Raw genomic sequence first — 13215 nt, forward strand, 5'->3', positions numbered from 1 at the left:
GACTGGCTCATGTGTGCTTCTTATATTGTTCTGATTTGCTTCATCTCAGCCTCATATTGTTAGACTGCACCTTTGGGTTTCAAAACAGGAAGGTTTCTCATCTTTAATTACGAGGCAACCTGTAATGTTTACTTGCACATCTTATTGAGCAGCCGTCCTCGGTAGGTTCAATGGGTCACATGCTGGCAGGCATCTGGAAATAGGCATATTACTGACACGTATATGGCAATGTCAATTTAACATGTGCCTGTACTCTGGAAGTGGGGTAACAGCACAGACAGCTCTTGTCCAATCTGTCCCTTACTAAGGGCCTCTTTGTACATTCCTAACACAGCCATGGCCAGATCCTCAACTGGTGACTCTAGTGGAGCTACAAGGCACCAAGGATCTAGCCCCCAATCAGCTGGAGTTCGGGGTGCAGCAAAATGAAGAACCATCCTTGTAGGCTAATCCATGCCGAGGGCAGAGTGGGGAGGCCTAGCCGGTGTAAATCCTTAAAGATTAAAGTATAGTTACCGGATCACCTCGAGGCCCTTGGTCACCTCGTATTCCTCTGACTCCTTTAACGCCTTTATCGCCCTTTCAGGAGATATACAGAAAATTAGAAACACCACGGAACGGGTTCACACACCTGCCTATATGGGGTAGATTTACTCAGCACATCAACTGTGATCCTTCTCTGCTCTCTCTGTCGAAACGCCCATAAGGATGAAGTGAGGAATGCAGGATCAAGCGGAGCCGTGTGAATTTGTCTCATGGAATAAAACTGATCACTGCTGGTGAGAGTCCCTTTGGCTCTGGATTTGCCCACTGCTATTGGCTTTGGTACAAATCTTAATGAATAAAAAGTATTCAGCCACTCATAAGAAAGGGAGCATATTGGCTTTGATCCTTAGCTACACATGCAGCAGCCCTGCAGCTGGTATAGCTGGTCATGGGAGGATTTCCCCAGTGTAGGAGGTTCCCCTGCTGCTGTACAGGTGATATAGTGGCTCCTATGCTCTCCAACTCCCTGCTGAGATAAGAAATGTGGCAGGAGAAAGGGGGCATGCCCAGGGCTTCCCTCTGCCCCAGCAATCCCTAGCTGGTGTAACAATCCCTTGAGCATACAGGGAGCAGATATAATTTAGAGCAGCCTGAAGGCTGCTCTTATACCATGGGACCAGACTGTTGCATGTCCAGCCCAGGATGAGAAGAGCGGAAAAGTGGCTTAAACCCATCCCCTCCCAAGTTGTGTGGTGTGTCCCTCCACCCCAGCCAAGGACTGGAGTCACTGAGGGTAATCATTCCGGAACAGCGAATATAATAAAACATACCCTTCTGCCGGCATTGCCTCGCTCCCCAGAAGTGCCTGGTAGGCCTCTTTGCCCCTGCCAAAGACATACGCGTTAGAAGAATTTCTGCTGCTTTAGGGGGAATAGTACCAAGGCAGCTCATTAAGAGAGAGCTCACTAAAATGACTTACTTCTTCTCCATCTAGGCCGTCCAGGCCACTTTCTCCCACTTCACCCTACAGAATAAAAGAAGCATGGTACAAATGATTAAATGTACACATAGGTGAAGAGAGAAAATATTTCACACACGCGCGCACTGCCCGTCGTTGTTATGTTTGTAACGTGTTCACATACCTTGTCTCCTGTGCCTCCACGGACGCCCTGAAGATAACAGAAAATAGACAGTTACTCTCCCCTAGAGACTTCCCACAGAGATCTGCAGCTAGGGAGAGATAAACCTCCCCCAGTCAAAGTGAGAAGGGGAGGCAGCCAGGTTATCTGCATCCTTATAGCCTTTCAGCTGGCATCAGTGGGAGCTGGACAGTGCTTAATTTGTACCAGGGCTTGGCAGCTCAGAGCCCCGGCACCTCTGGGCTTGGCAGCTCAGAGCCCCGGCACCTCTGGGCTTGGCAGCTCAGAGCCCGGCACCTCTGGGCTTGGCAGCTCAGAGCCCGGCACCTCTGGGCTTGGCAGCTCAGAGCCCGGCACCTCTGGGCTTGGCAGCTCAGAGCCCCGGCACCTCTGGGCTTGGCAGCTCAGAGCCCGGCACCTCTGGGCCTGGCAGCTCAGAGCCCCGGCACCTCTGGGCCTGGCAGCTCAGAGCCCCGGCACCTCTGGGCCTGGCAGCTCAGAGCCCCGGCACCTCTGGGCCTGGCAGCTCAGAGCCCCGGCACCTCTGGGCTTGCTGTGTCAGTTATGAAAGTAAACAAATTTCTTGAGCCCTGGAACCTCATTACTTGAGCCCCGGCAGCTCTTTCATTACAAATTAAGCACCGGAGCTGGACTGTGCGCTAAGTCAGCAGATAAGCATGAAGAGTTTGGAAAAAATCTACTATGGGAGCCAGCAGCCCTATTTAGTCAAACAGCTGTTTTCTAAGGAACTTTTCCAAGTGTGAGGAGAGCGGAGGACAGACTGAGCCCAAAGTGAGGGGCAACATGTAGCTGAACCGCCCTGGGAAGGAATTTTACAACCCTCTCTCGCTGCAGCTTTTGACAGAGTGCTCCGTTCCATCCAGCAGCTCCCCTGACCAGCAAGTAGTGGTGGGGGGGAGGGGGGACCACTCCAACCCCTCCCCACCACACGCATTCACCACAGGGAGTATCTGGAGAACAGGGGTTGGAATCACCACCGGACCCAAGATCTTAGTCTGGCAGGGACTTTGGAGTGTGGCTTTTACTGCCCTTTACTCATCTTACTTTGCTGAGTAAGACAAGGGCACAATCTAGCCCATAAAGTGGCCTTCAGAAATTGGGCCCCCTCCCCCATTCTCATGCTGCATCACAAAGTAATGTCTATTTTAGCCAGTGGCCTCAATAAATAGTTTACTCCTTAAACAAATCCCCTTCTCCTCAACATAATGACCTCATGCCTGATCCCTTTTCTGAGCCATAATAAATCTATATCCAAGGGATGTTCCAGACTGGATATTTTTCTAAGAGAAACGTTCTAGCTCACCCACAAGGTATGGGTTTGATACAGGAATCCCTGGGAGAAATTCTCTGGCATGTGGCAGAATGGTCCTTTCTGGCCTCAGAATCTATGAATATTTATAATAAAAATTGCAAATCCCCCCAAGTTCTTGCTTTCCCTTGTCCCCTTTTCTGATCCATTATTTAATACATCCATTTAAAACGATAGTCATCTTCTCACTTTGCTCTCTGTCTCCCAATTGCAGTTTCCCTGCCACACACAATCCCAGCCCTGAGCCAACATTCACACATGGTGATAGTGTCAAGAAAATCAATCTCCTCTCTTCTTTCTCCTTTCCTAGTTTTGCATAAGATCCTCAGCTGGAGAAAAAAGCTGTAATGGAGCTACACTGATTGACACCCACTTAGGATCTGGCTGTATTCTCTAGAGAGTCATTAAAAACATACCTTAATTCCTCTCTGACCAGGACAACCTTGGAATCCTTGAGTTCCATTGACACCTGCCGCACCCCGTTCACCCTATTGTAGGAATGGAGCAATTAGTAATGGTCTACGATACACCCTACTCACCCTAACTTTGTGTATTTACACGCTTGGATTGTGGTTTTACTGTACCAGAAACTGAAAATGCATATAAGGGCTGGGCATGTGTACATGATAAAATCATGCAACTGACAGGGGCAGGCAGCTACAGTGTGAGTTTCCTCACAGCATCCTGCCAATGACCTTGGTCACGACATGTGGGGGCCAACCCTCGTCTTAGGAAGCAACTGAAAGATAATATCTTCTTGCTAAATCGTCTCTAGCCTCTCAAATACAGAACTGTGTTAGGAGGTTCTCCTAAAAGAAAATGCATTCTGGATGGGTTGGTAATGAGATCCTGCCCTTAACTATTCAGACACAACTCCCATGGCACAAAGTATCTGAGAGCAGAATTTGGCTTCTCTCTATTATGTTGCTGGACGGATGAGAAAAGCCCGTTGGCCTCCATCTCACCATCTGGTGCTGTGCATCACGGGGTGTATGTTTATTTCTTAGTTTATGTAGGACTTCATGGTGAAGTGACGGTTCAGAGGCGATGATGCTAATGAGAAATTGAAATCATGGGACTCATTGTCTTCACCATCACTGTTACTGTCTGATATCCCAAAGGTTGGACTGAAAAGCACAATCACACCACATTTCTTTTAGTCCGTATCCATTACTTTGGGGTACTCCACTATCTTCACACAGGCAGGGTGTTTGCTCTGTTTGTTTGGCTCTCTATGTAACTCAGGTGCGGCCAAAGCTTCTCTGCTCTGAGTAAGGGGTGGCGAAGAGGTGTGTACTCTGCCCTCGGAGTAGCCCAGAGACTAAAAGGCACCCCTTTCCCCAGCTCCCCCTTGCTTCTAACACCATTTCACGCCCCGTTGTGAGTCAGGCCAGTAACTAGTGGGGGCTGGAAGCAGGGCACCTCCCACTCCCTGCCCCACGTTCACAGGAGGGGATGTTGGGCACAAAGTCCCAGCTCCCCACCACCCACCGCAGCCAGAAACAATCTGAGCAAAGTCAAGCGACCCCTTCATTCCCCTCTGAGGCAATATAGGTCTAGGCAGTTACTTACGGGTCCACCTTCGTCGCCTGGATAGCCACTGTAGCCGTTCTCACCTGGAACGCCCTAAAAACCAAGGCATATCAATTGATTTTTTCAAACAATATCTGAGGTTTCCTTGCTACAATCCATGCTCCCCCTTTAAGCCCCTGTTCAAAATATCCCTGGATTTAATACAGAGCAGACGTTTGGGTGGTATAATCTATAAAGAAACTAGTTAAATTAAATGATCTGATTACGACTTCCACAGACCCTCAAGCTGTGCAGAAAACTAGTCTATGCAACTACATGTTTTCTATCACTAGGATTCTTCATTTTCCCCGACACCATCCCATCCGATTGCTACACCGACTGGTTGTGTCTTGTCTTAAATTAGATTGTAAACGCTCTGGGGCAGAGTCTGTCTCCTACTGTGTTTGTACAGCACCCGGCACAATGACGTTCTGACCCTGACTGGAGATACTAGTTGGGACTGTATTATGAAGAAATTCTGAATGAATACCATGTAACATGAAGCCCTACAATTTCATTAGTGTTGCTTTAGATGATTGTCTCTAAAACTCAACCCTCCTCCTGAATCGTAATTTTAAAACAAGCAAAACTAAAAAAGCGCCATTTTGCAGCTCAGAACTCTTTTTTTTTTTAAATAAAAAGCACTTTTAAAATAATAATGTGGGAACTTGTTCCTTATAATAATATATGGAGATATACCTATCTCACAGAACTGGAAGGGACCTTGAAAGGTCATTGAGTTCAGCCCCCTGCCTCCACTAGCCGGACCAAGTACTGATTTTGCCCCAGATCCCTCAGTGGCCCCCCCTCAAGGACTGAACTCACAACTCTGGATTTAGCAGGCCAATGCTCAAACCACTGAGCTATCCCTCCCCTCTTCTCAGCTAGGAATGCAGGATGCTGGAGTGAGTGAGTGCTACGTTTATATTTCTTTATTAGGGGAAAGGTCTGAAAGCTAGAGAGGATTTCTGTGAGATGTGAACCTAAGCTTGGCTATTATGAAACTAGATGCAGCAACGTACCTTTGGTCCAGCGGTACCTGGCGGTCCTCTATCTCCCCGCTGCCCAGAACACTTGCAGGGCACTCCGCAGCATGCTATTTCCGCGACGTTATCCTATAATGAAAGCAAGCTGTTAAAAACCCATGCAGGAGATGAACTCCCGAAGCAACATTCATCCTTGAGTGCTGTGTGATGGACAGATATGCAGGAAGAGTAATTTAGTAGATGAAGGACCTAAGGTTTATCCCCCAGTCCTGCAGTGAACGCTGCACAAGTTCAGGAGTCTATCCACATTGAGCAAGGTTTCATTGCAGGGTAAGAACCTGGATATTAGTGAATGTTAGCAAAATGTTTGATACGGCCTCAGAAACAGAGCCAGACAAGGATGGAGAAAAAATATTCACCAGGATTTTAGACACTTTTAAATGGAATTTTGCCTCCACTATATTTGCAACCATTTCTATTTGCTCTTCCCAAAGGTCCATGCAAGCAAAGATGTGTGTACACACACGTTCACGGAAAGTGAATGCCAGACTCCCAGCAAACTCCTTTTCAGGCAGAAGTGGAAGTAATTCATACAGGCTAGATCACATATCAGGGAAAAGAGGATCTAAATTCACCCCTGGGCAGAAGGCCAATGCAAGGACTTGAGTGAAAGTTGAGTGGTGCATTGGCCTTGGTATGCCCCAGTTTCACCCAGAAACAATGCCATATGCTTTAAGGTGACCAATCTCAATGTGGAAATGTCAAATCATGAACATGGAATGCTCCAACGAATCCTCACAGCGAGCAACCCACAGGCTGAAAGTCATTTGAACAAAACAATTTCAAAGAGCAGACAAGTTAATAAAAAGTAGTCTAGTTTTGGGTACCAGGTATTAGTGTTAGTCTGTATCCTAAAGGTGCCACCGGACTCCTCGTTAGTTTTGGGTAAAAAGAAGAACAGGAGGACTTGTGGCACCTTAGAGACTAACAAATTGTTAGTCTCTAAGGTGCCACAAGTCCTCCTGTTCTTCTTTTTGCGGATACAGACTAACACGGCTGCTACTCTGAAACCTAGTTTTGGGTAGTTCATTAGCAGGAAACCAGTAACGAAATTCAGCAAGTAAATTGTTTGTCACAGAGGTCTCGCCTACCTCTACTCAGCATTTACTAGGAAAATTCATTCAAATTGAATTGCATAGAGGTAGACTGAAAACTAGCTCGAATGGTAAGCCAAACGGTAATGTTAAACAGCTAGGTAGTGATTTGCGGGAGAAGTGTTCAGTGGAGGTAACACAAGGATCAGTGTGAAATCTGGTCTTATTTAATATTTTGATTAATGATCTGGACGAGGAAGGTTATAAAACTGGCAGCAGATACTAAGCTGGGAGCAACTGCAAATGCCAATGAAGATAGAAAATTATTGCAAAGAGCCCTAGAGAGACTACATCCATGGGTGTAAAATAATAAAAGTGCAAGCTAGTTCATTATCAGCAATATTAGTGAAAGACAGCTATCCACGCAGAAGAAGAAACCTAGAAAGCAGCACTGCTAAAGAGATTTCATGGTGACACAGAGGGAGAGCAAGGTAGCCACAAGTTTGTAGTGCGATAAAGCAGCAAGACTAATGCAAATGGTATATAGAGAGGCCTAACTTCTTGGAGCAGGGAAATAACAGTCCTGTTCTGTGGCATCGAATCTGGAGTACGGGGTTGAATCCTCAGGTGGTATAAACTGGCAGAGCTCCTCAATAGAGCAGCACCAGTTCACACAAGAAAGTCAGGATTTAATTTTATTCCCTGCAGCATGAGTTTATAGGGCTAGAGCCACCGGGCGTGTAAATCATCAGAGCTCCATGGATGGAGGATTTTCACCAGCCAAAGTGTTTGTAAAGTTTCTGCTCTATACAAGCTGTTAGCTCAAAGTTACTTACAAGTTGTTCTGCCAGCTCGAAATCTAAATCCAGCAGATTTATTCTGAGAGGCCTGGTATACGTGAACCCACGTCCAAACTCTAACTTCATCAAATCCTCAAAATTTTGAGTTCTCTCCAGCCCCACGAAGATGAGAGCCTTTACACCTAAGGAGTGGAACAGAATGCATTTCTATGAAAGCGCCAGCAACACTTGGAAGCATGCATATTGTAAAATCGAAGCATGGATTGTTCCTGTCTGCTTAACTGAAAATCTAAAGAAAATATTGGCACATGTTCATTAACTTGAATGATTTTAGGAGGTCTGGATAATGCAAGGGATTGATGATCCATCTGCCTCTCTCTGGGTTTGAAAGTCATCATGTTTAGGTGCCAGGAGGTAGTGGATGGGCTACACACACAGTGTTTCACCTCTAGGCCACCAGCTTGAATCCAATTTGCTTCATTTAATGGCTGAAACACCTGGTGGCTGGGCATTTGTCCTTATAAAGCTACTTAGTGGTCTCGGCCCGGTGGGGGCAGGTGGCCAGATGACCAAAATTGTCCTCATGGGGCCACCATACCTGGGTGGTGCAGTAGGGAGGGAGCGAGGAATTGCTCTGCTCTTGTGTGGGCTGCAGAAGATTGGGTCAGCTTTGCAGCTTCTGTGCTCCGGGCTGTCCCAAGATGCTCCCACTAGGAGCACTGTGCCCAGAAAGGGGCAGGAAGGAGAGAGCACCATGGTCAGTTGTGAGAGCGTGCAGGGCCTAGGCTGCACTCTCTAAAGCGGTGTAGCAGTTTGTACTGCCCACAGTGCAGTAGGAGGCAGAATGTCTCCAGTGGCAGTGCAGGGTTGCTGCTTAACAATACAATCTAGCTCGTGTATAATCCTAGGTGGCAAGAGCAAAGGCCGTGAATCCAGTCCTGCCAGCCCTTTGCCTCTGGAACTTGCCCTGCAGCCAATGGGAGTTCCGTGTATGGAGGGCTTGCAGAATCGGCCCGTGAATGAGCGTGGACGCTGAACTCCCATCTCATTCCTATAGCTGGTCCTTCAGACCCTATCAGCAGTGCAGGGCGGAGCTTTGCCAATGCTGGACCTGCTCTGTACCAGAAGGATTCCATTTCCCACCCTGTGCTGCCATCACTTTGGATGAAACAGATCAGCATCCCGGGAATCCTCTGCCGTCACAGGTCACAAGCTATCAGTTAATGTCAACTGAGTAAGAGCTGTGTGGATCCTGGATTGAACTCCACCCCTGTGCCCCAGACTCTGAGACGTTCAGATTTAGATCTGAGTCTGTCCGCATGGGCTTGCCTCCGCCCGCGATATACCACGCACAGAGTCTCCGTCAGAGTAACACCGCCATAGCATTATTCAAAGGGGAAGAGGGTTAAAAACAGCAAGCTTGTGCGAATTCAGCTTAATACTGACCTCGCCATTCATCAAAAAGCTGGGTGCACCTCTTTTATGAGAAGCCCGGGGCAAAATGAAGCAAAATGAAAAGTGATAGAATACCTTCTCTTCGCAGTGCGCCTGCCGCGGCCTCCAGCTGAGCCATTCCATCATCTACACCATCGGTTAGGTGAATTACCACCTGGGAAGGAAAAAATTCAAGTCAGGCCTCAATTGTGAAACACGGCCACATACCGTGAAATGTTTGGCCAGATTCTCAGCTAGTGTCACTTTTGCTTCGTTCCATTGCCTTCAATGGAATATACACCATAATGTTCAGAGCCGATCTTGCAATAACATACTTTCCTCAGGTGCACATTTCGTCTGAGGTCAGACTAGCTGATCCTACTGGTTCCTCCTGCCCTTCACATATGGATTTTTGGCTTGACGTGCCGGATCATGTTACTCAGATGTACATTTTCCAGTTAGTAATAGCTACAGCTCAGTAAATGGCCCAAATTGGTATTCACAAACATTAGCCGGAGTGACACTCCACAGTGTTGTGCCGTACAATATATTTTAAAATGCCACTTAAGTGCAGCAAGACAATACGGTTAAGATGCTCTAACAAGGATGCTTTGTTTCTTAATTTCCCTGCATCAATTAAACTAAAATATATACAGCAATATTCCAAGTAAAGAAATAATGGGGGAAAACCCAGACATCTAGGGATCTTTGCTTTTCAGTGTCAGGAAATCTTTCATGCTCTCAGCATTTCAGTGGGGCAATTTCCTACCTGGTGTAAACTGGCAGAGCTAAGTTCACTTCTCTGGAGCTGTGCTTGTTTAAACCAGTAGAGAATCTTGCCCAATGTGTTTCTGTTTCAAAGCACGTAGAAAAACCTCTAGAATGAGAGGGGAACCCAGACTTACTTTCACGTTGGCAGGAGATGTTCTAAATTTGCTCTGGTAAGAGCTCAGCGTCTGTGCTGTCAGAAAATATGGACCACGGTTGCCTATGTCTCGGAACTTCTCAAACAATTCCGGCTTGTACTCGGAAAAGTCAAAGGCTTCAACGGAGCCTCTGTTGCCTGTTTGTGCCATGATTGCCACTCGCACAGTTGGCTGCTGGTTGCCAGAACAGCTGATCCTCTGCATCTTGGTAATTCTGTTCAGAATGCTGTTTACCTTGGACTCCAATGCGTTCTGAGAATTAAATATATTTTGTCCAGCATCCGAGACATCAAACCCAAGTATCACATCCAGTTTGCATTCTGGGGAGGAAAAATGTGTAGACTCATTCAGACACAGAGTAAGTGGTGGGGGGAAGTTATTTCACTAGGAGGGTGGTGAAGCACTGGAATGGGTTATTTAGGGTGGTACTGGAATCTCCATCCTTAGAGATTTTTAAGGTCAGGCTTGACAAAGCTCTGGCTGGGATGATTTAGTTGGTGTTGGTGCTGCTTTGAGCAGGGGGTTGGACTAGATGACCTCCCAAGGTCTCTTCCAACCCTAATATTCTGTAATTCTATGATTCTTCTACGATTCTGCAATGACTGCTTCGGAACAGAGCAGCTACAGAACTCTGTTTATTTTTTTTTAAATTGAGTCACCGTTTATTCATCTGTTGAATATTATCTGAATCCTAGACTGTGAGCTCTTTGGGCAAGCGACAATCTTTGTGCTAGTTGTCCAAATGACAGTGACAAGTACAATGAGGCCCTGATCCTGATTTGGAGCCCTAGCTACTACTTATAATAATAACAATGAATAAAAAGTGGTTATATTGGGCAAAGGCCTATGTTTTTCTCAGTATAGCTATTGTTTAGAATTTGACTTCATCTATTCAAAAACAAATAGGAAATGAATCCGCTAAGAAACCTAAGAAATAAATGTGTCCTAGATTGCATGGAGAAATACCTTGTTTTGCCTCTGTGAAAGTTTGTCCATCCTTTAATAGTGGGCAAGTGTTTTCTCCTTTCGTTTGCTACAATTTGCGGCCAAAAACTGGCGTTTCATTTTATCTTTTTTGCACAGAATTACAAGTCTTGCATTATTTTAGGAGAGAATTAGTACAAAGATTTAATATGAGCTGCAAAAAGTTTAGTGGTTTAAGCAGGGCATTGGGAGCCAGGACTCCTGGGTTCTATTCACGGTTTAGTGGCCAAACACTTTTGTATCATTTGGCATGGCAGGCAGACTCTGTTAGCTCCATCTGTGCTTATCGACTTCACAGGAACGTTGTGAGCCGTAATCGATCTCTGTGAAGTGTTTTGCAATCCTTCGATGAAAGATGCAATGATAACAACATGTTGTTATCATCTGTATCATGGGCATGTCTAACTTTTCCCCAGCAGGGACCACATCTTAACAGAGAGATCATCACGCAGTCTCAGCTCCCTTCCCAGTCCATCCACTGGAGCCCTACCAGTCTGGATCCCCTTTCCATTCATGCAAGAACCCTGCAGAAACACCAGAATCACTCTCCTTATTGCCAGCTGCTGCTGTATGCATCTTGGCACATCTGCAGCCATGCAGTGAGCTGGAAATGAGGAGGAGCCAGCATCATGTTACGTGGGCTATCTACAGAATGACCCACTAGTTGGACAGTACTTCCTTTTGTGGCTGTCTAGAGCCAAACAAAGCCCATCACGCTCTGAGGATGGACCAATGAAATAGATCCTACAATATGACAATGTGCCCTGAAAGTTCAGGGCAGACCTTGATAAAAGGGGTAAATCTCACTACTCTTCTCCCCACAATCCTTAATCCTCCAATATATATATATAGTTATACCCAGTTCTGATCTAAAGGCAAAATCCATGGTGAGGTGAGGTCAAGCTGGAATTCACTGGTATAACATGCATACCAATCTTGGGCAGTCAGTTTTGAGTTTATCATTTAGTAAGCCTTAGGTCATGAAAACTAACTAAGTCAGTACAAAGGGGCCAGTCAGATCAGATAACACTTAATTCCACAGGGCAGCATTAGATCATTTAGTAACTATTTTGTTTGAGGTGGAGATACTATCATTGTCAACACATGATCAATCAACCCTGAGTGCAGGGGACTGGACTAGATGACCTCTCAAGGTCCCTTCTAGTCCTATGATTCTGGGGGGGGAGGGATAGCTCAGTGGTTTAAGCATTGGCCTGCTAAACCCAGGGTTGTAAGTTCAATCTTTGAGGGGGCCATTTAGGAATCTGGGGCAAAAATTTGTCTGGGGATTGGTCCTACTTTGAGCAGGGGGCTGGGCTAGATGACCTCCTGAGGTCCCTTCCAGCCCTCATATTCTATGATTCTATGCTAGTGTTTGTCATCTTAGAATGCCTGTTGGGATTGTTGTTTGACATATATTGCAGTACCACCACCACCCCGCCCCATGTTCTAGGTGCTCCACAGATGGATAGGATAGGAAGGTTTTTGTGCTGAAGAGCTTACCATCTAGGGAAGGGTTTATAGTCTAGGGCTGAGCCCAGTCACTAGAATTTGCAAGATCCAGGCTTAAGAAAGCATGGGAACAGGAATACAATGATGCTATTGGAGGAGTCTGTTTAAAGCAAACAAAGTGCTCCAAGAGGAGAACTATACATGGAAATAATATTTTTACAACAATGGCACTTACCTCTGGATTCACTCACTCCTGGACACAGTTGCTCTTCCATAACAGCATCAAAAGTAATCAACACTTGTTCATTCAGTTCTGACAGTTCCTGAGCCGTTGCCACTCTGAAAGCAGTGGCACTATCACTGGACAGCTTGCTCACTTCATCCAGGTCAATGTTTTTCACACCAACGGCAAACACCTTGACACCTGAGTTTGCCAGTGCTAATGCCGCTGTCTGTCCGTCATCCAAAGGTTTGCCTCCTGTCACAATAAAAGCAACTTGAGGGACCCTGTCCTCCCCCCTGCCACCAGCCTCTTTCACAAAGTGCTTTGCCTGGATGTGTCTGATGCCTTCTCCAGTATTAGCCACTCTGCCTCCTTTATAGGCTACTCTGTTGATAGCACGTAAGATCTGGTCTTTGGTGGTATAGTCCTTGAGAAAAAATTCATCAGTCACATCAGAGTTGTACTGGGCCAATCCCACTTTAATGGATTTATCATCTGAATAGAAAGCATCAATTATGGAATATACAAATTGGATAACCTGCTGGAAGTTCTCTCTCCCTAAATTGATGGAGCTGTCCAGCAAAAACACGATGTCGACTTCCTTTTTACCACCTGAAACAGTTAAAAAGAAGGTGGGTATTAAATGCTTTGTCGCACCCAGAATATTGTCTCAAACACTAGAGGAAAATAGACCATTCTTAAATTGTCGGCAAAGGCTGCGTGCTGCACATAGAAATAATTCTGCATTTCATTTAGAAACATGTCTTGCCTTGGAAAATAAGATGAGCA

General features: G+C 46.0%; 1 protein-coding gene across 1 annotated transcript in view; it reads right to left on the reverse strand.

The window, feature by feature from the left end:
* Positions 1-13215, reverse strand: part of COL6A3 (collagen type VI alpha 3 chain) — a 110829-nt gene that overhangs the window by 45752 nt on the left and 51862 nt on the right. The window contains 11 exon segments of the mRNA XM_008175628.4: positions 517-579; positions 1317-1370; positions 1466-1510; positions 1629-1655; positions 3372-3443; positions 4528-4581; positions 5550-5642; positions 7444-7589; positions 8938-9016; positions 9747-10087; positions 12439-13038. Of these exon segments, the coding sequence (XP_008173850.2) occupies positions 517-579; positions 1317-1370; positions 1466-1510; positions 1629-1655; positions 3372-3443; positions 4528-4581; positions 5550-5642; positions 7444-7589; positions 8938-9016; positions 9747-10087; positions 12439-13038 (1574 nt within the window).

Source organism: Chrysemys picta, chromosome 11 (genome assembly GCF_011386835.1).
Source record: "Chrysemys picta bellii isolate R12L10 chromosome 11, ASM1138683v2, whole genome shotgun sequence".
Taxonomy (NCBI): Eukaryota; Metazoa; Chordata; order Testudines; family Emydidae; genus Chrysemys; species Chrysemys picta.